This window comes from Protopterus annectens, chromosome 2.part1 (assembly GCF_019279795.1).
Source record: "Protopterus annectens isolate FY-2018-M chromosome 2.part1, PAN1.0, whole genome shotgun sequence".
NCBI lineage: Eukaryota > Metazoa > Chordata > Ceratodontiformes > Protopteridae > Protopterus > Protopterus annectens.
The window spans coordinates 516,144,006-516,166,916 of NC_056729.1; the positions used below are offsets into that span (position 1 = coordinate 516,144,006).

The 22,911-nt window shown below is 43.1% G+C and overlaps 1 protein-coding gene across 1 annotated transcript in view; it reads left to right on the forward strand.

Annotated features, from left to right (window-relative positions):
* LOC122794131 overlaps positions 1 to 22,911 on the forward strand; it is a 310,734-nt gene that overhangs the window by 176,926 nt on the left and 110,897 nt on the right. The window contains exon 2 of the mRNA XM_044062312.1: positions 14,733 to 14,800. Coding sequence (XP_043918247.1) covers positions 14,733 to 14,800 — 68 coding nt within the window. The remainder of the gene's footprint in view (positions 1 to 14,732; positions 14,801 to 22,911) is intronic.

The following is a 22,911-nucleotide window of genomic DNA, read 5'->3' on the forward strand; positions in this document are numbered from 1 at the left end:
CCCAATTACAGTACCATAGATGCACCCCTTACTGACCTAATTAGTAAGAATAAACCAGACAATGTAGTATGGAACACAGATTGTGAACAGGCATTCCAAAAAACGAGATTTTTGGGAGGACCCTCTGTGTTAGTCTGCCCAGATTACAGTAAAGAATTTATTGTACAGGTAGATGCTTCGAATTATGGGGTGGGGGCTGTGCTCAGCTTAGTTTCTGAAGAAGGAGAAGAGCACCAATACCTCTCAACTGTACAGATTGTTGCAGAATGTCCAGATTTTTCCACATAGTTTTTGTCTGTTTTTCATAAAATTGTGTTTTTTCTGGCAAATTAGTGGCAAATCATTAAAGACTGAAGTTGGAAAATAATAGTTTCGGCCTTCATACCCTTCAGAAAATTCATGCTAATACAAAACCTGTTATTCTATCAACTTCTTAATTTTAAGAGCAATATTTAAAAATTGCTCATATTTTGGGTCATTTGTCCCACTTTTATTTATGGCTTTGTCCAGATTTCTAGCCCTAAGAGGTTGAAAGGTATGATGAGCACCCAGTGGTTTATCTGAGCCATAGACTTCAACCTAGAAAAGTGTGTTATGCAGCTGTGGAGAAGGAGTGTTTGGCCATAGTGTGGGCATTGCAAAAGCTGCAGCCCTATCTTTATGGGAGAAAATTCACTGTACTCACAGATCATAGTCCTCTAATATGGCTTAATAGGGTCAGTAAGCAAAATGCCAAGTTACTAAGGTGGAGTCTAGGATTATAAGCATATGATATGATCATACAACATCGCAGTGGGGTTAATAATGCCAATCCGGATGGACTGTCCAGGAGAGGAGTGGGTTAATATTCCCAGGTAGGCCCATTTTTCTCGAGCATCAGTTTTCAAGGGTCATTTGAAAAACCATGCTTGATTCTTGGGGGGAGGGGGGTGTGTGTGTGAAGAAACTGAAAACACTATCAGCTGTGTTTGCATGTCTGGCAGGAGATTTGTGCATATTCTTACATTAACTTGTATCGAATGCCAGCTTGCCTGATTATGAAAATGTAAATATGTTTTAAAATATTGAATATTTTCTTGTTTAAACAGAATGCTTAAAGAATCTGTTACTGCTTTGATACACTTCTAACTACGCATGTTTGAGAGGGACATTCTAAAGTTCAAACTGTGGAGAATCAGCTCAGCTGAGCAGTGAGTGATGTCATTGGAATATTCCTTGTTGCTAGGAGATGATTTAAACAGCTGATTGACAGAAAAATAATGTTTTTTTACAGCTGACTGTTATATTTTGAAATTGGACAGTTGAGACTGCTGAAGACAGTCGAGACTGAGAAGCTGTGCAGTTTGTCAAGTACGGAGCAGTTAGCAGACACCAAGAAAAGAGAACTTACCAAGAAAACTGAAAGCTTGCCTTGGCCTTGCTGTTATGTCTTACAGTAGATCAGGGACAGTATTTCTTTAGTTAGATCAGTAAAGTTTAGTTATTAAGATAGTTTTTCTTGAATAATTGACTTCTATCCTGCAATTTGATTTAAATTTATGGTGATTGATTTCTAATGTTTGAGAGTTATTGATTTTCAATCTTGTATCATTTTTACTTATTAAATATTTTTCATTACTGTACATTGTGGCTGAAAAACAGTGTTTTTCTTTAGAGTTTAGAGAATGCTTATACCTTTTTGATACTCCCCAGGTCACCACGAAATCCTGGCTGTTCTGGTCATAACTATTTATTTTGATAATTAATTTTCATAATTGGACATCCCTTTAGAGGGGTATGAAGACCCTATGATTGGTGGCAGCATTACTGTATTATTTTGGGAGACGCACACAGCTTGGAAGTCCGTGTCAGGCTTTCCCAGAGGTGTTTGGATGTTTGAGATTTAAATTTACTTTAAGTGTATCGGAGGTCTTAAACTGGGACACTTTGTTCTAAAGTGTGTAATAAGAAAAACACATTTGGGTGGACAGAGGTATATAGTCCAGTCCCAGAAAATAGAGTCTGTACCTATTGTGCTCTTGGGGGAAAATTTTTAAGTGACAGTTTAATATTGGAGTCAGTAGTGAGGATTGAAGCTCCTTGGTTAATGATCCAGGATAGTAAGGGACATCATTTAGTTGTTGGCAGTCTGGTGAGGTATTGGCCGGATGTCACAATGCGGACATGATAAAATCATGCATTTAGGAGTATGTAGGTAAAGATATGTAAGTGGTAAGAGACGAAACAATAGAGGATACCAAATTTGAGAAACTGGAAGCTGTTGTCCATGGATATGGATAGCAAGGTACAAACAGTAAACATGTTTTTAGTCTGTTTAGTTTTATACACAGGTCAAGCATATTTTTATCAACCAGAGGAGAAGCTGTGGATAGTAATTAATACTGAGGTGAAGGATTTTTATCTGGGAGGGGAAGAGTCTTGTGTGATAAGATGATCCATCGAGTAGAACAAGGGGGTTCAGGGTTATGTGATTTTAAATTGGTATTTTAGAACTACACAGTTAAGGCTCTTATTCGTAACAGGAGCAGAAAGCTGCAATTCAAAGTGGAAAGGGGTGATTTTGATGAAGTTGTGGGAAATTCAAGAAATGAGAGCGTGGCATTTTGGATGTAGATCCTTAAGGCGAATAACAGTCATGTAGAATATTATATTCATAAAGTAACAGAGATTATTCTAAGAACAAAGCCAACACAGGAATGGAGAAATGTGATTCTGTCAATAGAGATGACTGTAATTTAGGGTTATAGACAATAGGGGGCTGGAATTTACTCATGGAAACTTTCAAAGGAACTAAGGTATTGGGAACAAGTAGTTAGGGAGGGAAACGTAATAGAATGGGAAGAGGCCAAGAAGACGTTTGCATTGCAGACTAGAGATGGCCTTTCCCTATCAGGGATTGACATCAGAGTATAGGTGTAGAGAAAGGGATAGGAGAATCCTTACTGAAAGACCTGTACTGGTAGAGTTTTGAGATGAAACTAGAACTGAAGCTGCTGTTAAGAGATAATTAGTAGGGCATATAAAATATTGCACAATAAATACATAAATCAGTCAAAGGAGGTTAGAAAAGATTGGGAAGAGGGGTTGGATAAGCAATTCACAAAAAAAAGTGGGAGGACATATGTATGGTTCCCAAATTTGCAGCAAAGTCTATAAGGTTTTGCATTTTTGCTTGGAACTACTTGCATATGTATTTTTATACCTCAAGCAGACTCCAAAGAATGTTTCCTCAAGTACATAGCAAATCTTGGAAGTGTGATAGGGAAATAAGAGGTAATTGCGAACATATGTTTTGGGAGTGTAATGATTTGGCAGATTTTAAAAATTCCCTTCCGAGTACTCCGTCTGAAATACTGAGTAAGCAAATGGGTGTAACTAAGGAAATTATTTTTTTTGAGCTGGGATACAGGATCAGAATTGCCTAGACACTGAGGAATTGTTAAATTTTAATTCTTGTGGCTGCTGAAAAACAATTACTAGAAATTGGAAATCCGAGTCTAAACCAACCATATTTGAAATAGTGAATATTGTAACAGAGATAAAAGAACCAAAGTGGGATATTTAGAAAAGGGTAGGAACAAATTACATAAAAAATGGAAATTATGGGAACAGTACATGCAGTATTTTGGAGGAAGAATGAGGTTTAAGGGAAAGCAGGGATTCAACAACGTTTGTAATTTTGGATTGATTATATTGTACAGAAGAATATATGTGATGTAGGGAATATAAAATATTAAACAATAAATATAGAAATCAATCAAAGGAGGTTAGAAAAGATTGGGAAGATGGGTTGGATAAGCAATTCACAAAAAAACAATGGGAGGACATATGTATGGCTCCCAAATTTGCAGCAAAGTCTCTGTCTCGCTAAATTGGAACAAACTCCCTCTCCATATTAGAGCCAACCATTCCTTTCCCTGTTTTAAAAAGGAGCTTGACTCCCACCTACTAAACTTGAAATTATGCTGTTGCCTTGACCAAACGTACGGCTAGTCTAACCTACTGTATAACCTGTTGCATCTCCTAACTTTCTTTCTCTGCTAAAAATTTCTGCTTAAACTAACCTCCTAAACCCTCAGCTCTACTACTATAGCCCCTTCCTTTCTCTCCCTCTCCCATTCTCCGCACTATTTATCTTTTTTACCCACACTTCCTATCAATGACTATACATTGTCCTTCTTTTGAACAATTATCTTTTTGTTTTTACTCTTATATGTAGTAAATTTTAGACCACTGCCATCAGTACAACCCTTAATGTTCATAAATTTTTCTTTTGTTTTTCTCTTTATAATTAATTTCATATTTGCATTATTTTTAATAGTTTTTGTCCTATATGTTTATCTTTGCTTATGTTTGCTGGGGCTCTTTCCCCTTGGGTCTCCACTGAAAATGGGTTGCGTACTATCAATGCAATGTAAATAGCTAATAACTTTTTCTTTTTACAATTATTTTGTATTGTGATTGTTATTTAATATTTGCATGTTGTCACTTTATCTTTACTTATGTTTGCTGGGGCTTTTCCCCTCAGGTCTCCACTGAAAATGGGTTTATTTGCAAACTCAGTTGGACTAACCTGGTTAACAAATGTGAAATCAATAAAATACACAAGTATAGTGTTTATAACTGTCAACATGTTAATATGCTTTGTTTTCTTTTATATAAATTTAAATTTCTCTGTATCACAAGTGATAATTCAATAAAGATATTTAAAAAATATAGTAAGAAAAAAGACACATTCACATACTTCTGTTGCATCTCTATGATGTCAGTATAGGAATAGCATGGGGTTATCCATAGACTTTAATGAGTGACACCATGAACCTGCACAGAGTGGTGCAGTCATTAAATTCTGTGGATACACCCACACACTATCTGTAATGTGATCTCACAGAGGATAAAGTTCAAGTGAATTTTCTGTGACATTTTTACAGCAAAAAACATTTTTTCTAACCTTTAAAGAAAACCAGGAATCTGTAAAAGGAGTTATTATAGGAAAATATAGAACTGTATTGGCAGCACCACATACCATGGTGCATAAGGGAAGTAGGAAACATGGAGGCAACGCTTTGCTTTCAAACAGCATAAGAGCATTTCTAGCTAACAGCTTATGTGGACCTATCGCTACCCTTAGTTGAAGAGAGTTACTAAATTTTTATCTACCTATGATTTAGAAGTCCAAAAAGTATTTGTATAATACAGATATAATGGAATTCAGTTTGAACTCTGCACAGTTCAGAAGTAAGACTGTACCTGTCCAAGACCATCCTTCACATTTGAATTCAAAAGTTAATGATGCACTTCCTGAGTTCAACAAGCTGATGTCCAAATTAAGAAATGCATCTAGGCACTGCAAATATTTTCATTTGAGGACCATATTTAGTTTTAGTTTCAGCAGTTTTGCTATCTTTCTACTGAAAACAGTATTCCATCCAGTAAAGTTATGTTTTTTTTATTGTATACATTTTACATGCTGCAAGATTTACATCAGCTACATCATTCACAGAAGGCAAAGTTGTTGAAGGAATCCAGAAGATGACTGGTTGTTCTTCTAGATTATAACAGTCTCTAAGATGACATCAGTCCATGTCTAATAGACGTTATCAGCTAGACCTGATCAATTTTACAAGGGAATTTAATAATGGAGTACTGATGGATATGGTCTTCCTGGCTGTCACCAAGAGCTTTGTCTGGTCCTACACAAGGTGGCCATGAGTAAAACTGGGGAGGGGCAGGATCAAAACTAAATAACTGGATTCTTGCATGGTTAAGTGATGGAGCACAAAAGGGTTGTGGTAAGTGGGGCAATGTTAAGAATAAAGGAAGTGACTAGTGCAGTACCTCAGGAGTCCTCTCCAGTTACAGTGCCCCTTAGTATCTTTCTTCTGATGTATCTGTGAGTTTTAATCACACTTGCCAAGGCCAAGTAAACAGTCTTCTTTTCTCGTCCAAGAAAATCTCCTGTTTCTTTCCTCTGAAGACAAATCCACCTTAGGGAAAGGTGTCCTGCTACCCCAACTCAAATATGAGCTTCCTTTATTTGCAACAGCATCCTAACAGTACCTCAAATCACTCAAAACCATTTGTAATGACATCTGTTGGTTCATAGCCCTTTCCCCAATAAGTGTGCTGTATTGCTGTGTACTGGAAAGAGTAAGATTGGTACCGTCTACACTTTAGAATCATACTTTTAATGACAGGCCTGCTTTTTTAAACTCTCAAACCTGAAGTCATTTACCCTCCTCGGGGAAAGACGTCTAGAAAAATCTACTCCCTGCAACCTAAATTCCTTCCCAGTGCACACAACCAGCCTACAGTTCCCCCTCTCAAGATTACTTACCACCAAACACACCAACATGCCCCCCCCTAAAGTGTGATCATCCATTCCACTGTATCACTAAGAATTAAAAGTCTTCTTGTGTAACCAGGCTTAGTGTTAATGCTTTTAAAATAATGCAGTCACATAAACACTCCCCCTCTCTCCTACATTCCTCTTTTTTTTTTAAATCAAACTAGCTCATATGAAGTTGTTAAATCTCGCCGTTTATTCTCACTGATGGGTTCGGAGCTGAGCCTCGGCTCCGACAAGGCCGATAGCAAAGCTCAAGGTTGCTCGAGACCAAGCCCCTTATCCCACAATGCACTGCTGGAATTACCTCAGATCTAGTTTGCCGCGGCAAGAGAGATCTTGGTGATCCGGCTAGCTCAGACCATTTGTGAAAAAAATAGCAAGTTTTGATAAAAAAATTTCTTTTTTCTCTTAGATATTTTCATATAGACAGTTTGAGTGTTAGTGTTAAAAATGTTATTAATAGAATCAGTAGTTTCTGATAGTTAGTGCCCTGTTGGCTTAGTTGTTTTGTGTGGGCCTTTTAGCCCTATTTAGAGTTAATAATCTCTTCTTTCTTATAGTCAGGGTTTTTCTCAATGGGCCTGTTTAGCCCTGTATTTGTAAATTTATAGTTAAACTGTCCTAGATAGTGCCCGGTTTGGGCTTAATTGCTTTCCTAGTTAGTGTGGGTCTTTACAAGGAAAGTAAGGACTTCACTGTATTAGTTTCAGTATACTGGTTTTTGTTTTCCACTATTTACTATGTCAGATGACAAGGAAAAGTACCATCCAAAATCGGGATTTAAGAAATGTCCAGATTGTGGGCAGAAAATGTCCGTCACTGACGGACACATTCAATGTGTTTACTGTCTGGGGGCTAAACACCTCCAAGACACTTGCAGCATTTGCCATTCCTTTTCTTCAAGAGTCCTCTTGGAGAGAAGGAGGAAGCTAATTGACAGGGGATTACTGCAGCATTCCTTTTCTGAGGTGTTGAGTAGACATCAAGGTACTAGCATGTCTTCCAAATCCTCCAAATCTTCAAAATCTTTGGATCCCAAAGTTGCAAAAAAGGCAAAAACTTCAGAGGGAGGGTCATCTGTTCCACAGACCATGGAACAGAGTGTCCCTTTGATTCCGAGCCAGCTCCCAGTATTGGAGCCAGTCTCTGAGGTTCCCTCTTCTCCTCTGCTCCAGTCAGCACCTTCGGTGCATTCATCTAAGTCTTCAGCCAGCCTTTTGGATTTGGACATGAATCGGCTAGTGCAGAAGCTTTTACAGGCACAAGGACTTGCCAAATTGTTGTCGGCCCTGACCAGCTCATCGGTGCCGAAGACCATTGAACCGGATTTGTCTATTCCTCCTCCGAGCTGTACTGGACCCTCTGTGCCGAAGGAACCCAAACCGATGATTGGCGAACCCTTGGAGCCGATACCCGCACCGGTGTTATCGGCTTCATCTACTCGGATGTCCTCGCTGCCGACCGAGGACTCTAGGAGCCGACACTCTCCCATCGGGTCCGGGGAGGATAGTTGGACTGATTTGTCGGTGCCGACTCTTCCTCTTGGGGCTTCGGCTCGGATGAGCTCGGCTCTTACCTCGGGCTTGGAGCCCATGGTTTTAGTGCGGGAGGATTGGACGGCTCTCTCGGGTCTGTCTACTCCTTCTCGTCTGAGCCATGGCGCCATCAATGCTATGAGGAGAGTCCTGTCTCCCAAGACAATGTAAGCATCAGTTCAGCCTTCCCTCTATCCTCAAGCTCCTGTGTCTGCTTCTTCGTTTACTGGTCCCCCTAAGTGTAGAGACCCTGAGCCTCAAGTACCCCCACAGTGCTCTTCTGAGACCTCTCCAGATCACCCCACTGAGGAGGTGCCCAGGAAGAGACTGTGCAATAGGGGGCACTTAGACTCCCACAGGAGTCTTTGACATCTGACACGGACTTGGATGAGTCAGAAGGGTCCCCTCGATCCCCCTCTGAGGATATCTCCTTTGCGGAGATATTAGAGATCCTTAGTCAGAGGGGCGATTGGCAGTCCAAGACCCCTACTGAGGATGAGTCCATGCTCTTGAAGGCTTTTGGGTGTCAACCTTCCACTTCTTGGGTGTCTCCGCCTTACGACGAGCTCATGGAACTGATCTTTCATAAGGCGTGGGGAGTCACCAGAGGCCATGGAACCTGACCCTCGCAAGCCAAATAAATTCATGTCTGCCCCAGTGGACAAGCCATTTTTGACCAAGGGAGTGCCTGTTGATGCCATGGTGGTAGCTGCAGCCACCAAAAAGGAAGTGTCTTAAACATCCGTATCTATCCATCCTCCTAACAAAGATTCTAGGATCATGGATAGATATGGGAAACGCATGTTTAGTTCAGCGACTTTTTCTGTGTGATCACTGAACTACTTAACCCATTTTATGAGACTGCAAAGAGATGATCTGAAAGAGCTAGGAGATACTCTCCAGGGTACGGTAGCTGCAGGGGTGGCCGACAAAGTCAACGCACAGCTCGCTACCCTAAACTCAGTTGTAAACTCGTCCATGCGTCTCATATCTTATGCAGCTGATGGTTCGAGTAGAGCCGCTAGTTCGGGCATTGCTCTCCGAAGACGAGCCTGGATGCATCTCTGTTCCTTTGCGGAACCCTTTAAGTCTTCCTTTATCAACACCCCATTCGATGGCTCATCACTGTTTGGGCCTAAAGTAAAGGAAACTTTAACCAGGTGTGAGCAGGAAGTCAAGACCTTATCTGCTGTTGGAGTCCGTTTTTCTACCCCTACTCGGCCCTATCCCAAGGGCCCTAGGGGAGGGAAAATGTGGTTCTGAAAAGCACAGAGAGCCTTTCAGGACATACATGGAGAAACCCCCTCTTGAGGCAGAGGAGGGGGTTATAACAGAAGACGCCACCCCTGCGGCAGAGGGGGTTCGCAGCAACAGGGTGACAGGGGTCAGTTCTCTGGTCAACCTTACCATCGCCCTTGAAAGGGGGCCCGGCTGTTCGGCTCTGGAGGCAGTCGGGGGTCGCTTGTCTTTGTACCCAGAAGCCTGGCTAAACATAACATCAGATACATGGGTACAAAGCATAATTTCCAGAGGATATTTCATACCGTTCTCTACCCCTCCCATTCCTGTAAACAGAATCCCAGATGTTCCACCCAGTCTCAGGGAACAAACAATCGCAGAGGTCCACAAATTGCTAGAAAGAGTCATCCAGCCAGTCCCAGCAGACAAAGTTGGATTCGAAACTTACTCAAGATTCTTTTTGGTACCAAAGAAAACAGGGGACTGGAGACCTGTCTTGGACCTCAGCAGACTCAACCAGTTCATAAAGAAAGAGAAGTTCCAAATGGTCACACTTCAGTCCATTCTTCCCTTCCTAGGGAAAGGCGATTGGATGTGCTCCATAGATCTCAAGGACGCGTACTATCATATAAAGATGAACAGACGCTCCAGAGATCACTTATGTTTCCGGCTGGGAGCCAACCATTACCAGTTTTGAGTCCTGCCCTTTGGTCTCAATACAGCCCCCAGAGTGTTCACCAAATGCATGGCAGTGGTCACGGCTCACCTGAGGCGTCTAGGATTCCAGGTGTTTCCATACCTAGACGATTGGCTCCTCACCGCTACCACCAGGCATCAATTGACTCAGGCAGCAAAATACACTCTGACACTCTGCCATCAATTAGGCATTACAATCAACTTTGAAAAGTCTGCCTTATCGCCATTGCAGCATACTGTTTTTATAGGAGCAGAGTTAGATACCTCAGGTACCACTCTACGTCTTCCAATCAAAAGATTCTCACTTCTCCGCCAACACGTCAGCTCACTGGTGTCAAAGAACAAAGCTACGGCAGCAGAGGTCTTGAAGGTGGCAGCAATCCCGGCTATACCACTCGCAAGGATGCATATGCAAATTCTTCAGTGGCTCCTCTTTGCTCAGTGATCTTACCAGAAACTACCGATGCACCACATGATTCTCACCACGGATTCTTGCAAGAGTGACCTTCGGTGGTGGTTGACGTCTCTTCATGTCACAATTGGAAGACCCTTTGTCCCCCCCCCCCCCAGTAGCCACTGTGACCACGGACGCTTCCTTGATAGGGTGGGGGGGCATTTTCAGGGAAAGACTGCCCAAGGCACATGGATGGATCAAGAGTCACATCTGCATATCAGTGTTCTAGAGTTGAGAGCGGTACTTCTGGCGTTGCAGTACTTTCAGGACTCTCTTCCTCTAGGAACTATTGCAATTAAGATGGGACAACATGTCAGTAGTCTGGTACTTGAACAAGCAAGGTGGAACCAAGTCTTACCCCCTTTGTCGAGAAGCCCTCAGGGTCTGGCAATGAGCTGTGTCATCCCAGGGTTTTCTGTTAGCAATGCACATCCCAGGGAAATCCAGCGTGATAGCAGACAAGCTAAGCAGGGCAATATTGCTCCCTCATGAGTGGTCTCTCAAACAACAGGTTGCAGAGTTGATTTTCCACAAATGGGGCCAGCCTTGCTGCAACCTCTTTGCCAGCCACATCAGTTCAAAATGCAGAAGCTACTTTGCCCTAATACCACCTCCAGGGCATCCCCCGAGAGATGCACTCTTACACGATTGGCCCCCAGGTCTCCTTTATGCATTCCCACCCTTCCCATTGATACCCAGATTTTTACAGAAAGCAAAATCACTGGGAAGGACTATTATCCTCATAGCCCCCTACTGGCCTCGATAGATTTGGTTCCCATTTCTCCACCATCACCTGTTGGAAGATCCATGGATCCTGGACCCAGTTCCGGATCTTCTGACGCACCCGCCAGGGGACCTCCATCCTTCCCTGCAGTCCCTGAAACTGACTGCTTGGCTAATCCATTTCCCCTAATTGCCAGGCTTCCTTCAATTTCAGAAGATACAAGACGAATTCTCTTGTCTTCTCACAAGCCATCCACCAGGAAATTATACGGCAGTAAGTGGAAAAGGTTCTCAATTTGGGCCTACATACAGAAAATTGACCCTTTCCAACCTCCGCTATTATCCATTTTACAATTCTTGACAAAGATTTTTAAGGAAGGGGCAGCAGCTGCTACAGTTCGAGTCCAGTTAGCCGCCATCTCAAATTTCCACCTTGGATTTGGTGGCTCGAATGTTTTGGGCCATAAGTTATCTAAAACCTTTCTTAAAGGTGTTCTTCACGAGACCTCCTGTCAAAATTCCCTATTCTCCCTGGAATTTGAACTTTATGCTGTCTCAAATTATTCTTCCCCCTTTTGAACCAGCATCTTCTTGTGATCTCAAATATTTATAATGGAAAACTATTTTTCTAGTGGCCATTACTTCTGCCCGCAGAGTGTCAGAACTTCAAGCATTATCTGTCAGACCACCTTACATGATTTTCCATGCTGATAGAGTATCTCTCAGAACAAACCCCTCATTTTTACCTAAAGTCTGTTCTGAATCCAATATCAATCAGGTCATTGAGCTGCCAGTCTTTTTTCACAACCACTCTAGCAAATTGGAATACATGCTGCACAAACTTGATGTTCACAGACAGCTCAGATTTTATCTTGACAGAACTAAGGATATTAGAAAAGCAGATCAACTTTTTGTATCCTTCTCAGAAGCCAGAAAAGGTAATCCAGTGGCTAAAACAACTTTATCTAAATAGTTATCAGATTGTATATCCTTTGTTTATGCGAATGCGAGCATGCCATTGACACACAAACCTAAGGCTCATTCTACCAGAGCCGTTTCTACGTCTTCTGCCTTTCAAGCTAAATTGCCCCTTGACAATATTTGCACTGCAGCCACTTGGTCTAAGCCTCATGCCTTTGTCATGCATTACAAAGTAGATAAGGCTTCTAGGGACAGGTCTTCCTTTGGTTCCACAGTACTGAAGAACATACTTCCATGAGCCACCCAAGATTGAGGGTGCTAGGGACGCTACCCATTAGTGAGAATAAACGGCGAGATTTAACAACTTTACATAAAGAAGTTATGTACTTACCATAACGTTCCATGTAAGTTGTTTAGCTCGCCTTTATTCTCACGTCCCTCCCTCCTTCCCCCTCCTGGCTGACAGTTGACTTAGAGGCTAGTACCATCCTGGTTATTCAGTATTTCTTCTTCCCCTTCGGGAAGTGCTTCCTTGTAGAAATAAATAAAAGGGTATATATATTTATACTTGCAGCAAACAAGATCTGAGGTAGTTCTAGCAGTGCATTGTGGGAAAAGGGGCTTGGTCTCCAGCTACTGGCAAACCTTGAGCTTTGCTATCGGCCATGTCTGAGCAGAGGATCGGCTCCGAACCCATCAGTGAGAATAAAGGTGAGATAAACAACTCACATGGAACGTTATGGTAAGTACGTAACTTCTTTTTTTTTCATCTTAAAGCTTCTGCGGTCTCTCTCTCTCTCTCTCTCTCTCACTCCCTTCCCCCTTTTTTCTTTCTTCCCCTAACATCTTCCAAAGTGATTGCATTCTGCTTGTAGTACGTATTGGATCTTTCATATCATTATGTTGCTAATCAGTCCGTGATCTAGGCTATATAAACTTCACTAAACTATGGTATAAATTCTGTATAGCTGTATACTACTCTTTGTATTCTCTACTTTTTCTCCTTGGGATGATGCTGAAAATAATATGATACTGAAAATGATAAAATGATATGTTGGGATCAGTGCTGTAGGGCTGGCCTTTGGTCAGCTGGTGCCACAGGCAAAAGGGCTCCACAGCACCTCCCCCAACATCACCCGGTGCCCCCCCCATCTTGGTTTTCCTGCATCATCGCAGATTACGTTTTTCTTTCTTTTTCTCATGGTTTGTTTTACTCTTCAGTTTTTCCTGTATTCATTCAACATATTTTAAAGAAACCATTTGCTTACTACAAAAAATAAATACTAGAAAAGCACCTCTGCTAGAGCTGTGCCCTAGGTGGCTGCCTAGTTGGCCTGTGCCTAAGGCTGGCTATATAGTGCTGTACCCCTTTCAAGAAACTGAGTATAAATACAGTCTTAGGGAGTACAGAAATGGTATTAGCCTCTTTGCTGAGGACATAAAGGTACAGCATTGAATGATGGGGATGGAGAAGGAGTCTAAGCAAGGATTTGAAAAGGCTGTCCAAGTGAGCTGAAAGGTAGTAGTGGAGGTTAAGTACAAACACAGCATTAAAGTATTGCAGTAAGTAACAACAGCCTTAATGCCAGATACTGACTGGGAGAATTGGAACTGATTACAACAAAGCAGGATTATTAGGGTTACCAGCTGCAAAGTGAGAGGGCACTAAAAGTAACCAACAAAATGTTGGGAAACCTCAGGATGAGTGACTCTAGAAAGGAGAGAAAGAGTACTCCTGTACTGTTGGACACCTTGAGAGATGCATGCAGTTCTAAAGACTGTACAAGGAGAAGGACATTGGGGTACAGTTCCAGGAGAGAAACATTACAAAGCTGTGTGGGTAGAGAGTAGAAGATATAACCAGTGACTAGAGGAGCAAAAGTTCTTTAGTAGAAGAGATGGGGTGACATTTTGGGTATGCATAATCATGTTATGGCGATGCAAAGGCCTTGTTGTGAAAAGGAAGAACAGAGGAGAGAAGAGGGGCACAGGCAGCTGATTATATGGACAGATGACTTCTTGGATTTGCAAAAGTGCTTCTTTATGGAAAGGTTTTGGGACCCATTTAATCGACTAGAAGAATGGATGGTGGAAAGGGAATGTATAGAGGCATTTAAACAGGCATTGGACAGATGGAAAAGGGGTGGGGGAAATGGAAATAGAGGGGAGATAGAAAGCTGAATACACTTCAAGTGTATACTGCACAACTATATTTCCTCCCGTTATCAAAAAATGTGCTTTACTTTTTATGATATGGTAGTATAAAAGGTAGGAATAAAATGTACATTTATACACTAAATGTTTCTTTTGTAATTTGCATATGGGCAAAACATTGCCAAAAATTATATGTGGCTGCTCAAGTAAGAGGTTTGAACAAAACTGAGCTTAAATTAGTGTCTATCAACATGTTGTCTACAGGACTTGCTAAGAGTCGTGTCATTGTATCACCATCACAAGAGATCTGTGTTGGTTCACCTTGTGGATTTGGTAAAATGGCTGTAATCCAGTAAGTTTTCCAGTGAGTAAGCCGATCAAGTAATAGCTGCCCAAACATATCAATAGGTCTGCTGTAATGGTGAGGAACTTACAAAGATTTAATTGTCTCATATAGACCGATTGACTTGTAGAAGTCTTTCAGGATGCTTCTAGGAAGACCTTTAAACAGTTTGCCTTTTTCATAGTGATATGATGCATTATTTAATAAATAAATTCCTCATTAAAATTGAATTATTTGAAATGCTACACAGTGTTGTAATGAATTTGTGCTACAGAGTGTACTGTAATTTTAACTCTTTACATTGTTTGCTGATTTTAGGTAAACCAGAAAGTGTGACCCTAAATGGATTTGTGGATTCATCTGTGCTGCACGCCAAAGAGGAAATGGTATGTCTTATTGATTATTAAATGCATTGGTATGAACTGTTTGCTGTTGAAATTCTGAATGTGCTGATATGAACTTCTTTCATATTTGAAATGTCTGTATTTTTATTGTAGCACTTATGTTAATGAATTTTAGACTAATAGCAAGCAAGTTTCAGGTGCTGTTCACTGCATGATTAGTATTCGTTATCAGCATTCAATTCTCCTTCTGTGGTCATTGGAGGTGCTAGGCTTTGGGATGGGTGAATTTCAAGTGTTAAGTTATTTGTTTAATTTAGTGAAATTATGCAAGTGTACTGAGCACAGGTTGTCTTCTTGGTACCTTCTGTAATTTGCCAGTTATTGGAGTGATGTGCTACTTGCCTGTATTCCTTCTGATAGATTCATGACTTTAGTCTGTTGGTAAGCTTGCTGTTTGTAGCTTTCATTGAGCATGCCTCTTCATCCATCAAGTCTTCAGAAGGCCTCTGCAGTCTCGTGCTATATGCAGAGCTTTAAACTTTCCTTGCATTGATGTAAGTCCAAACATCAGAAAATTTCCTCAGAATTGATCCAAAAGGTTCTCTGAAAGATTTCCTTGGGCGGTTCCTGAGATCATACCACTCTATTTGCTGGTTAGGAAAGGTGAAGGGAAGTGGTGGCTCCTGGGCCACTTCAGGGTGGCAAACAGTGTTTGGCAAGCTCAACAGTACATCTGAGTGAGCCAACTGCTCCCTTTCATTTCCCCATGTTCCACACACTTTAAAAGTTTGCTGCTGTTAAACATGAAATTATTTTGGTGCATCTTCAGATTTACTGTGGCTTGTCTGGCACTGTACTAGAGTGGCTTGCCCCTTATTTCATCTTATTCATGCAAGATGACTTGTGTTTAATTTCTCAGGTATACCTCCTGTAGTGTAGTATGCTGTAGGGCTCTCTTCTGGCTCTGTTCTTGCTTACTGTGTATTTTCTGCCATTGAAGCTAGTGATGCAAGGTTGGGGAACCAGATGTTTCTGCTATGCAGGTGATATCTAGTTTTTCCCAAGACCTATATGTCTGATTCTTCCAAGTAGGAAGACTATATGTATTATGTCCACAGTCTGGTAAGAAATAGTTGACTTAAGGTGAGTCCTATAAACCTAGAGGCTATGCTTGTTCATACCACTGATCATCCTTCACAGTTTCCTTTTTTAAACTGTCTTATCTTCAGAAGGAATCAAAGTTTTCATCTTAGGTGAACTTCTGGGGCTATTTCTTGATAATGTGCTGGCACTAAAGTGCCACGTATCAGCAGTCATCAGGTCAGTATACCTACCTGAATAACCTTAGCTGGATCAAGCACCTTCTTTCTCCTGCAGATTTGCCTACATGTACAAGTGCTTTTGTTTATACTGTCTTGCCTGCTCTAGTCTTCTGGAGTTTGGGCTCTCTGATGAGATTTCATTCACTTGGCCGAGGTCTGGAATTCCACAACCTGGGATTTGACTGGGTAGTCTATGTTCTATCTTATCTGTGTGCTGTGGGACCTGGACCTAGCTGTCTTTTAGTAGCTACATTCTTTACTTAAGATCTTTATACCTAATTTCCTGTTTTATGCACTCAGGTCATCAGGTGAGGCGCTACTGGTTGTTCTAGGACCAGGATGGACACATAAGACAGATGCTGTTTTGTCTGTGTTGCCCAGGTACTTATGGTTCATAGGTTCATATGTTAGTACTAGGCTAACTGCCCTCATGGGCAATTTTAAGCCTAGCCAATTATCGCATGTGAGAATCAAACCTATCATTTGTAAGATAAATACCTTAACCAGTATGCCAACTTCCCAACCCCCATCCCATCCCCCAATGGAATCAGCTACCTTCACTGATCTAAATCTCTCCTTACTTTATGATCAACATTTTGTGGTCTTTTTGTTGCTGTACTTCTGCTATTGTGTTTATCATATCTGTTTTTATGTAATTGATGTTCATAATTTTCACTGCCTCAGTGGCGTTTTGGGTTATCTGCCAAGGTAATCTAGCGCTGGCCAACTTTCAAAAGTGCAGACTCCCTTCTGCCTTCCTACGACAGCCGATGGCTGAGTATATCCTGAGAGGGATGCCATCAGCTGTCACAAGAAGTTAAGTGTTCAGTCTTTTACTGCCATCCAAAGAAGAAAATCCTCAGACTCATCACAGGATCCAGTGCTTATTTTACTGGCTTACTGTTGAGGTAAGCGCCATTTGTGGATCCCCTTTCTCTCATTTTATTATTAGATTTATTATTCTCTTATGTTTATTTAAAAATATTTTCATATATAGTTTCTGTCAGTGCTTGCAAATTATTGTGGGAATTACTTCTTGTAGTAGTGTTTATTTGACGTCTGACTCTAACAAATACTTGTTTGTTTCTGTTTCTGAGGAAGCTTTCAGTGCTCTCTCAGAAGTGCAGTGTACGTGTGCTGTTAGACACTATGGGGCTTTCTCATGCAGTCAAAACCGCAAATGAATTGCTCTGGTCTTTACTGTTCTGCTTTAATTTCATAATTTGCCAGGAAAATATTGCAAACTTGGATATTTCAGCATTTACAGTATACGTTATATACTTTACAGTATACATTATATACTTTATGTATGACTCTGCTTTGTGTGTTTTTAACATTGGAACACAATTTTACCGCAAATTAAGTTATTTGAATGTAGTATGGAGATACTAATCTCTGACGAGAAAATATAGTTTGAATTGCTATTAAACATTATTTTATGGCAGTTTAATGTGGTTAAAGTTTGTAGAGCTAATTTTTAACACTAGTTTGACACGTTGCATTGATGTTTGGACTTCGTGTACTGGAAATTCTTTAACTTCTGTCAATTTTAAAAGAATTCTGAACACCTGTGATAACAGGACAGTTAGATTAGTTGTATTGGGACATGCGTATTAGTAGAAACATTTAAGTGCTTATTGTGATACCTTATCCAGCACTGTCAGTTTATTATTCTGGTGGTGTTTTCCACTGACTTGATGGATCCTAATTCTTTTACCCCCTGTCATGTCCTAATGTACCTAAAAAGAAAATAAAAATATGCCTTAGCCCATGGTTATTGATTTTGTCAGAGCCTCTGCTTGTCCTGCAGACCACTTACTCCCTGTAGAACTTTGTTGGTCACTATGGAATGGGATTTTTAGATATCCTCTGTGTCTGCTCCAGTACTTGGCACAGGTATAGGAAAGCAAAATCCTTCAGGTGTAGGAGTAGTCCTGGATAGGAGACCCCTGGTCAGACATACCCTAGTTATGTTATCTAGTAGTGAAGTTCACAAGAAAAAGAAACAGAAGCTTATTCATACATCTGATAATCTGACTGTAGCTGATTATAAGGTTGATATGGTTTTCTTGACTGAGTGTTTTGCAGACAGGTAATTCTAGTGGTTGTGTTCCCATATGTAGCTCTAATGCTGGTTTGGCTATAGACCTTTCTATTGTTTCAGAAAATGATGAGGAATCTGATGAGGACAATGGCGATTTCATATTTGGCACTGAGTCCATTCTACTCCGATTCCTCAGAAGGTGAACCTGAGTTTAAGCCCAAAGAAGTGTTCACATTTTTTGGTTGCTAGATTTAGTGATATTTTGTTGGGAGCAGTCGGGAACTACCCCAGAGCTAGACAAGGGTATATGACCTTACGGAGGACGAGATGTTCAATTCTGTGGCTGTCCCCTCCTTACCTGCCTTGAAAGATATTTATATAATCTCCTTTTAAGTTGTTAAGCAATTGACATGCTAAACTGTTCTTAGTACAAGATAATTATTTTTTTCTAGCACCAGTATTTGAACCTGAAAATCATATTTTTGGTAGTTGACACAAAAAAAAATCTTGTAACACTGTATCTGAAGTAGTTTACTTCATTTGGTCCCCAACCTGTGGGTTACAGATCCGTATCGGATCTGAGCTGGCAACTTTTACTAGCATCAGCTCTGAGCTCCAAACTCCTCCCCTTACCCATAATACACCTCCACTGCCTTCCAACCCCAGATCTCGTTTGCCGCGAATTGCTTCAGCATGGTGTCTTCTGAGCTCCAACTAGTCAATGGGTTAAAACTTTTCATGAGTGAATAATTTTCTTCAATTTCTGTCGGTGAGTGTTAGTATAGGTCCTCTTTCTCCTCCCCTCGCTTGGTGCGTCGCGTGTTAGTGTATTTAGGTTAGTTAGAGTAGTTTGTACTGCGGTGTAGGTAGTAGCTCCCCCCCCCCCCAGTGTTTTTTCTGTATATGAGTGTGGTGAGTAGGTGTGTGTGTGTTTTTAGTTAGAACCTGCCTGTTTTTTATTAAGGGTATCTTTCTAATATATAGTATGGCTGAAAAGCTTGTTTTCAGACACTGCACAGAATGTGGCCATAAGTCATCTCCAGCGGATAGCCACACTGTGTGCGTTTTGTGCTTGGGTGTGGCCCACCTGAGTGTGTACTGTAGCATTTGTGCGGGCTTTAACCCCCACGCCCTTAAGGATAGGAAGGCCAAGTTGGCCCTAAAAGGCCTTCTTCCTCCTTCAGACTGTTTCCTCATCTCCGGCTTCGGTCACAGTGGCTGCTGTGGCCACCTCTCTCTCCTCTCTTCCTCTGGCTTCTCCTCCCTCCCAGGCTAGGACTCAACCTCCTGTACCAAAGCCTGTGGTAATGGAGCAGAAAAGAGGTAGAGAGAGGGAGAAAGAGTCGAAGAGGAGGGAAAAGGGAAAGAGGTCTCCGGACCTTTCTTCTCCAACTAAGACTCCACGGATCCGTGACTCCCCTCGGCTCCGATCTCTGAGGTTCTCCTCGGAGCCGGAGGAGATGTGTCCAGCTTCTCGGGCCTTGATGCCCCGACCTGCCAGGTCAGAGTCCGTGGCCTCGTCACAGTCCACCCGCTCCTTGTCACACATGGATCTGGATAGGATGATGAGGCGATTTATCCATAAACAGATCCAGATGGGGGTCTTGCCAGCCCCCCTCCCTCAGGAGGAGGGAGCTCACTTCCTCTTTTTCAACCTATATCTCCTTCTCTGATCCGACCTTCGGGTTTGGAGTACTCTTATGAGGTTGGCTTTGGTCAGGGGGTCGGTGCCAACAGTACTTGCTTCATCGATGCCGTCAGATGCCTGGAGCGTTTCGGATCTGAGCTGCTATCGGAGCCGGAGCTTGGATATCTGATCTGAGGAAGTGGGATCTTTTTCATCGGCTCCGACTTTGTCGGGCCAGGTTCCCTCCCTTGGAGCTCCATCCACCTTGGGCCCGGCTCCGATTCTGTCATTGGACCCGGGGAGAATGGCCTCCTTATTGGTTTTTCAGGAGGTTCGCTCTCCTTCAGCATTCGACGTGGTAGAATGGGTTCTCTCAGCCGGATCGAGACCCCTATCCGCTCCCCTCAGACTCCTCCCAGACCCCCTCGGCTCTGTCTATGGTTCCCATCATTTTACCAGAGTGACAGCCCCCGCTCGAAGAGCCCCAGACAGTTCCCCCCGAGGAACAAGTGGCTTGTGAGCTCCCCCTGGAGAGCCCCACCGGAGAGGTGCCTCGCAAGCATACGTGCAAGAGGAGGCACTTGGACTCCCCAGAGTCCCTCACTGAGGACACGGACTTAGATGATGGAGTGGGTTCCCCTAGGTCACCTCCCAAAGATGTCTCCTTTGGAGACATCATGGAGATCCTGCACCAGTGGGGAGGTTGGTCTGCCCCCAAACCTTCTTCTGATGAGTCTGTGTTCCTGGAGGCTTTTGGCATGGGCCCATCTACTTCCATGGTGTCCCCTCCCGTGGATCCTTTGGTGGATCTGGTCACCTTGCAGGCATGGAAGGAACCGGACACCATGGAACCTATCCCAAAAAGATCTGACAAGAGCCTAAGCCCCCCCCCCCCATAAACAGGTCAGCTTGGAATAAGGGCTCCCCCGTAGATGCCATGGTGGTAGCAGCAGCAGCCACTAAGAAGGAACTTGCTCAGGAGAGTTCCTCGGTCCACTCTCCTGACCGAGAGTCGCAGATGATGGACCACCTAGGGAACCACGTGTACGCTTCAGCTACCTTTTCGATTAGGGCACTGAACTACTCGGCCCATGTCACCAGACTCCAGTGCGACCTGGTAAAGGAGCTGGAAGAGTCTCCCCCCAAGTCCATGTCACAGAAGGACAAGGCTTCGTTCTCCGCGGGGATGGCCACTTTAAAAGCAGTATCTAACACATCCATGCGACTTCTCTCCCATGCTACGGGAAGCGTTGGCTAGGGCGTCTGGGTCTGGCGTGTCCATGAGGCGAAACACCTGGCTCAGGTATGTCAATTTTCTGAACTCTTCAAGACATCTTTTGCCAGTGCCCCTTATGATGGCTCTACACTCTTTGGTAAGACCGTCAAGGAGACATTAGTCCAGAGTGAGAAGGATGGGAAGACACTGTCTGTCATCAGGATCCACTTTTCTAACCCTCAAAGGTCCTTTTCCCAGAACCAGAGAGGGCAAAAGAAGATGTGGTTCCGGAAGTCACAGTATTCCCGGGGCACTCAGGGCTCTTCTTCCCCCTGAGGCAGAGGGGGACAGAATGGATGCCGGCCCAGAGGCAAAGGGGGTCCGTGGAACTTTAGGTCTCGAACCTTTCTCGGACAGACCTGGGCAGTAACCCTGAGGGGTTGCTGACTACTCTACTCTGGAGGCAGTCAGGGGACGATTGTCCTTGCACCCAGTGGCAATGGAGTCCATAACAACGGACCGCTAGGTGCTTCAAATCATATCCAGAGGATACTCTCTCCCCTTCATGGGTTCCCCCAAATCTCCCAGACAGCTCCCGGATGTACCACCCATGCAAAGGGAGGCAGCAGCACAGGAAATTTCCAAGCTGCTAGAAAAATGAGCCATTGAAACCGTCCCCCAGATCAGTCCGGATCAGGCTTCTACTCGAGGTTCTTTTTGGTGCCAAAGAAAATGGGGGACTTAAGGCCCATTCTGGACCTCTCTACCCTGAACCTGTCAGTTGCCAAAGAGAAGTTCTGGATGGTCACATTACAGTCCATCAATGCCGTACCTGCAAGAGAGCAACTGGATGTGCTAGTTAGATCTCCAGGATGCTTGCTATCACATAAAAATGCACAGAAGCTCCAGGAGGTTCCTCTGCTTCCGGCTAGGGGTCACATTACCAATTTCGAGCCCTACCATTTGGTCTTACCACAGCCCCCAGGGTGTTCACCAAAGTGATGGCGGTGGTAGCGGCTCACCTGAGGCTTCTGGGGATTCAGGTCTATCCGTACCTGGACGATTGGCTCCTCACTACTCCCACCAGGCGTCTACTCCCCCAAACCAGAGATTATTTCCTGACTCTTGCCCTGCGTTTGGGGATCACAATCAACACATCCAACTCTCTCCTAGATCCTGTACCGGTGATAGACTACATTGGTGCCAGGATAGATACTCTTCAGTGCAAAATATTCCTGACCTCGGAGAGAGCTCAAATCCTGAGGATGCATGTCTCCCTGATCTACAGTTCTCATCTTCCAATGGCAGAATCGATGTTGAGGGTCCTAGGCTCGATGGCGGCAACCATAACTCTTCTTCCTTGTGCTCGGTTACACATGAGAATTCTACAGTGCACTCTAGCTGTACAATGGTCCCTGTTGGAACTGACATTGACATATCTAATTCAACTCAGTCGAGTCTGTCGGTCGTCCCTCATATGGTGGATGAGCTCTTCAGACATTTTGGAGGGACAACCTTTTGTTGCAGCCCAGGCCCAAGCCACAGTGACCATGGATGTCTTCCCAACTCAGGTTGGAGGGGGGCATTGTTTGGGCAGGACAGTCCAAGGCCTGTGGTCCCCCATAGAGACCAGTTTGCATTTAAATGTCCTAGAGATGAGGGCGGTCCTTCTAGCGTTGCAGGCCCTTCATGCCTTTCTTCCTCTGGGGACGATTGCTATTCAGTCAGGCAACATGTCAGTGGTCTGGTATATCAACAAACAGGGAGGGATCAGATCTTACCCTGTTTGTCGTAAGGCCATGAGAGTGTGGGAATGGGCAACCTCCACCAGTCACTTTCTCATCGCAATGCACATTCCGGGACGGTCCTACATCCTTGCGGACAGGCTAAGTTGTCTCTGAATCCGTCAGTAGCGGAACAGATCTTCAGCGAGTGGGGTCAACC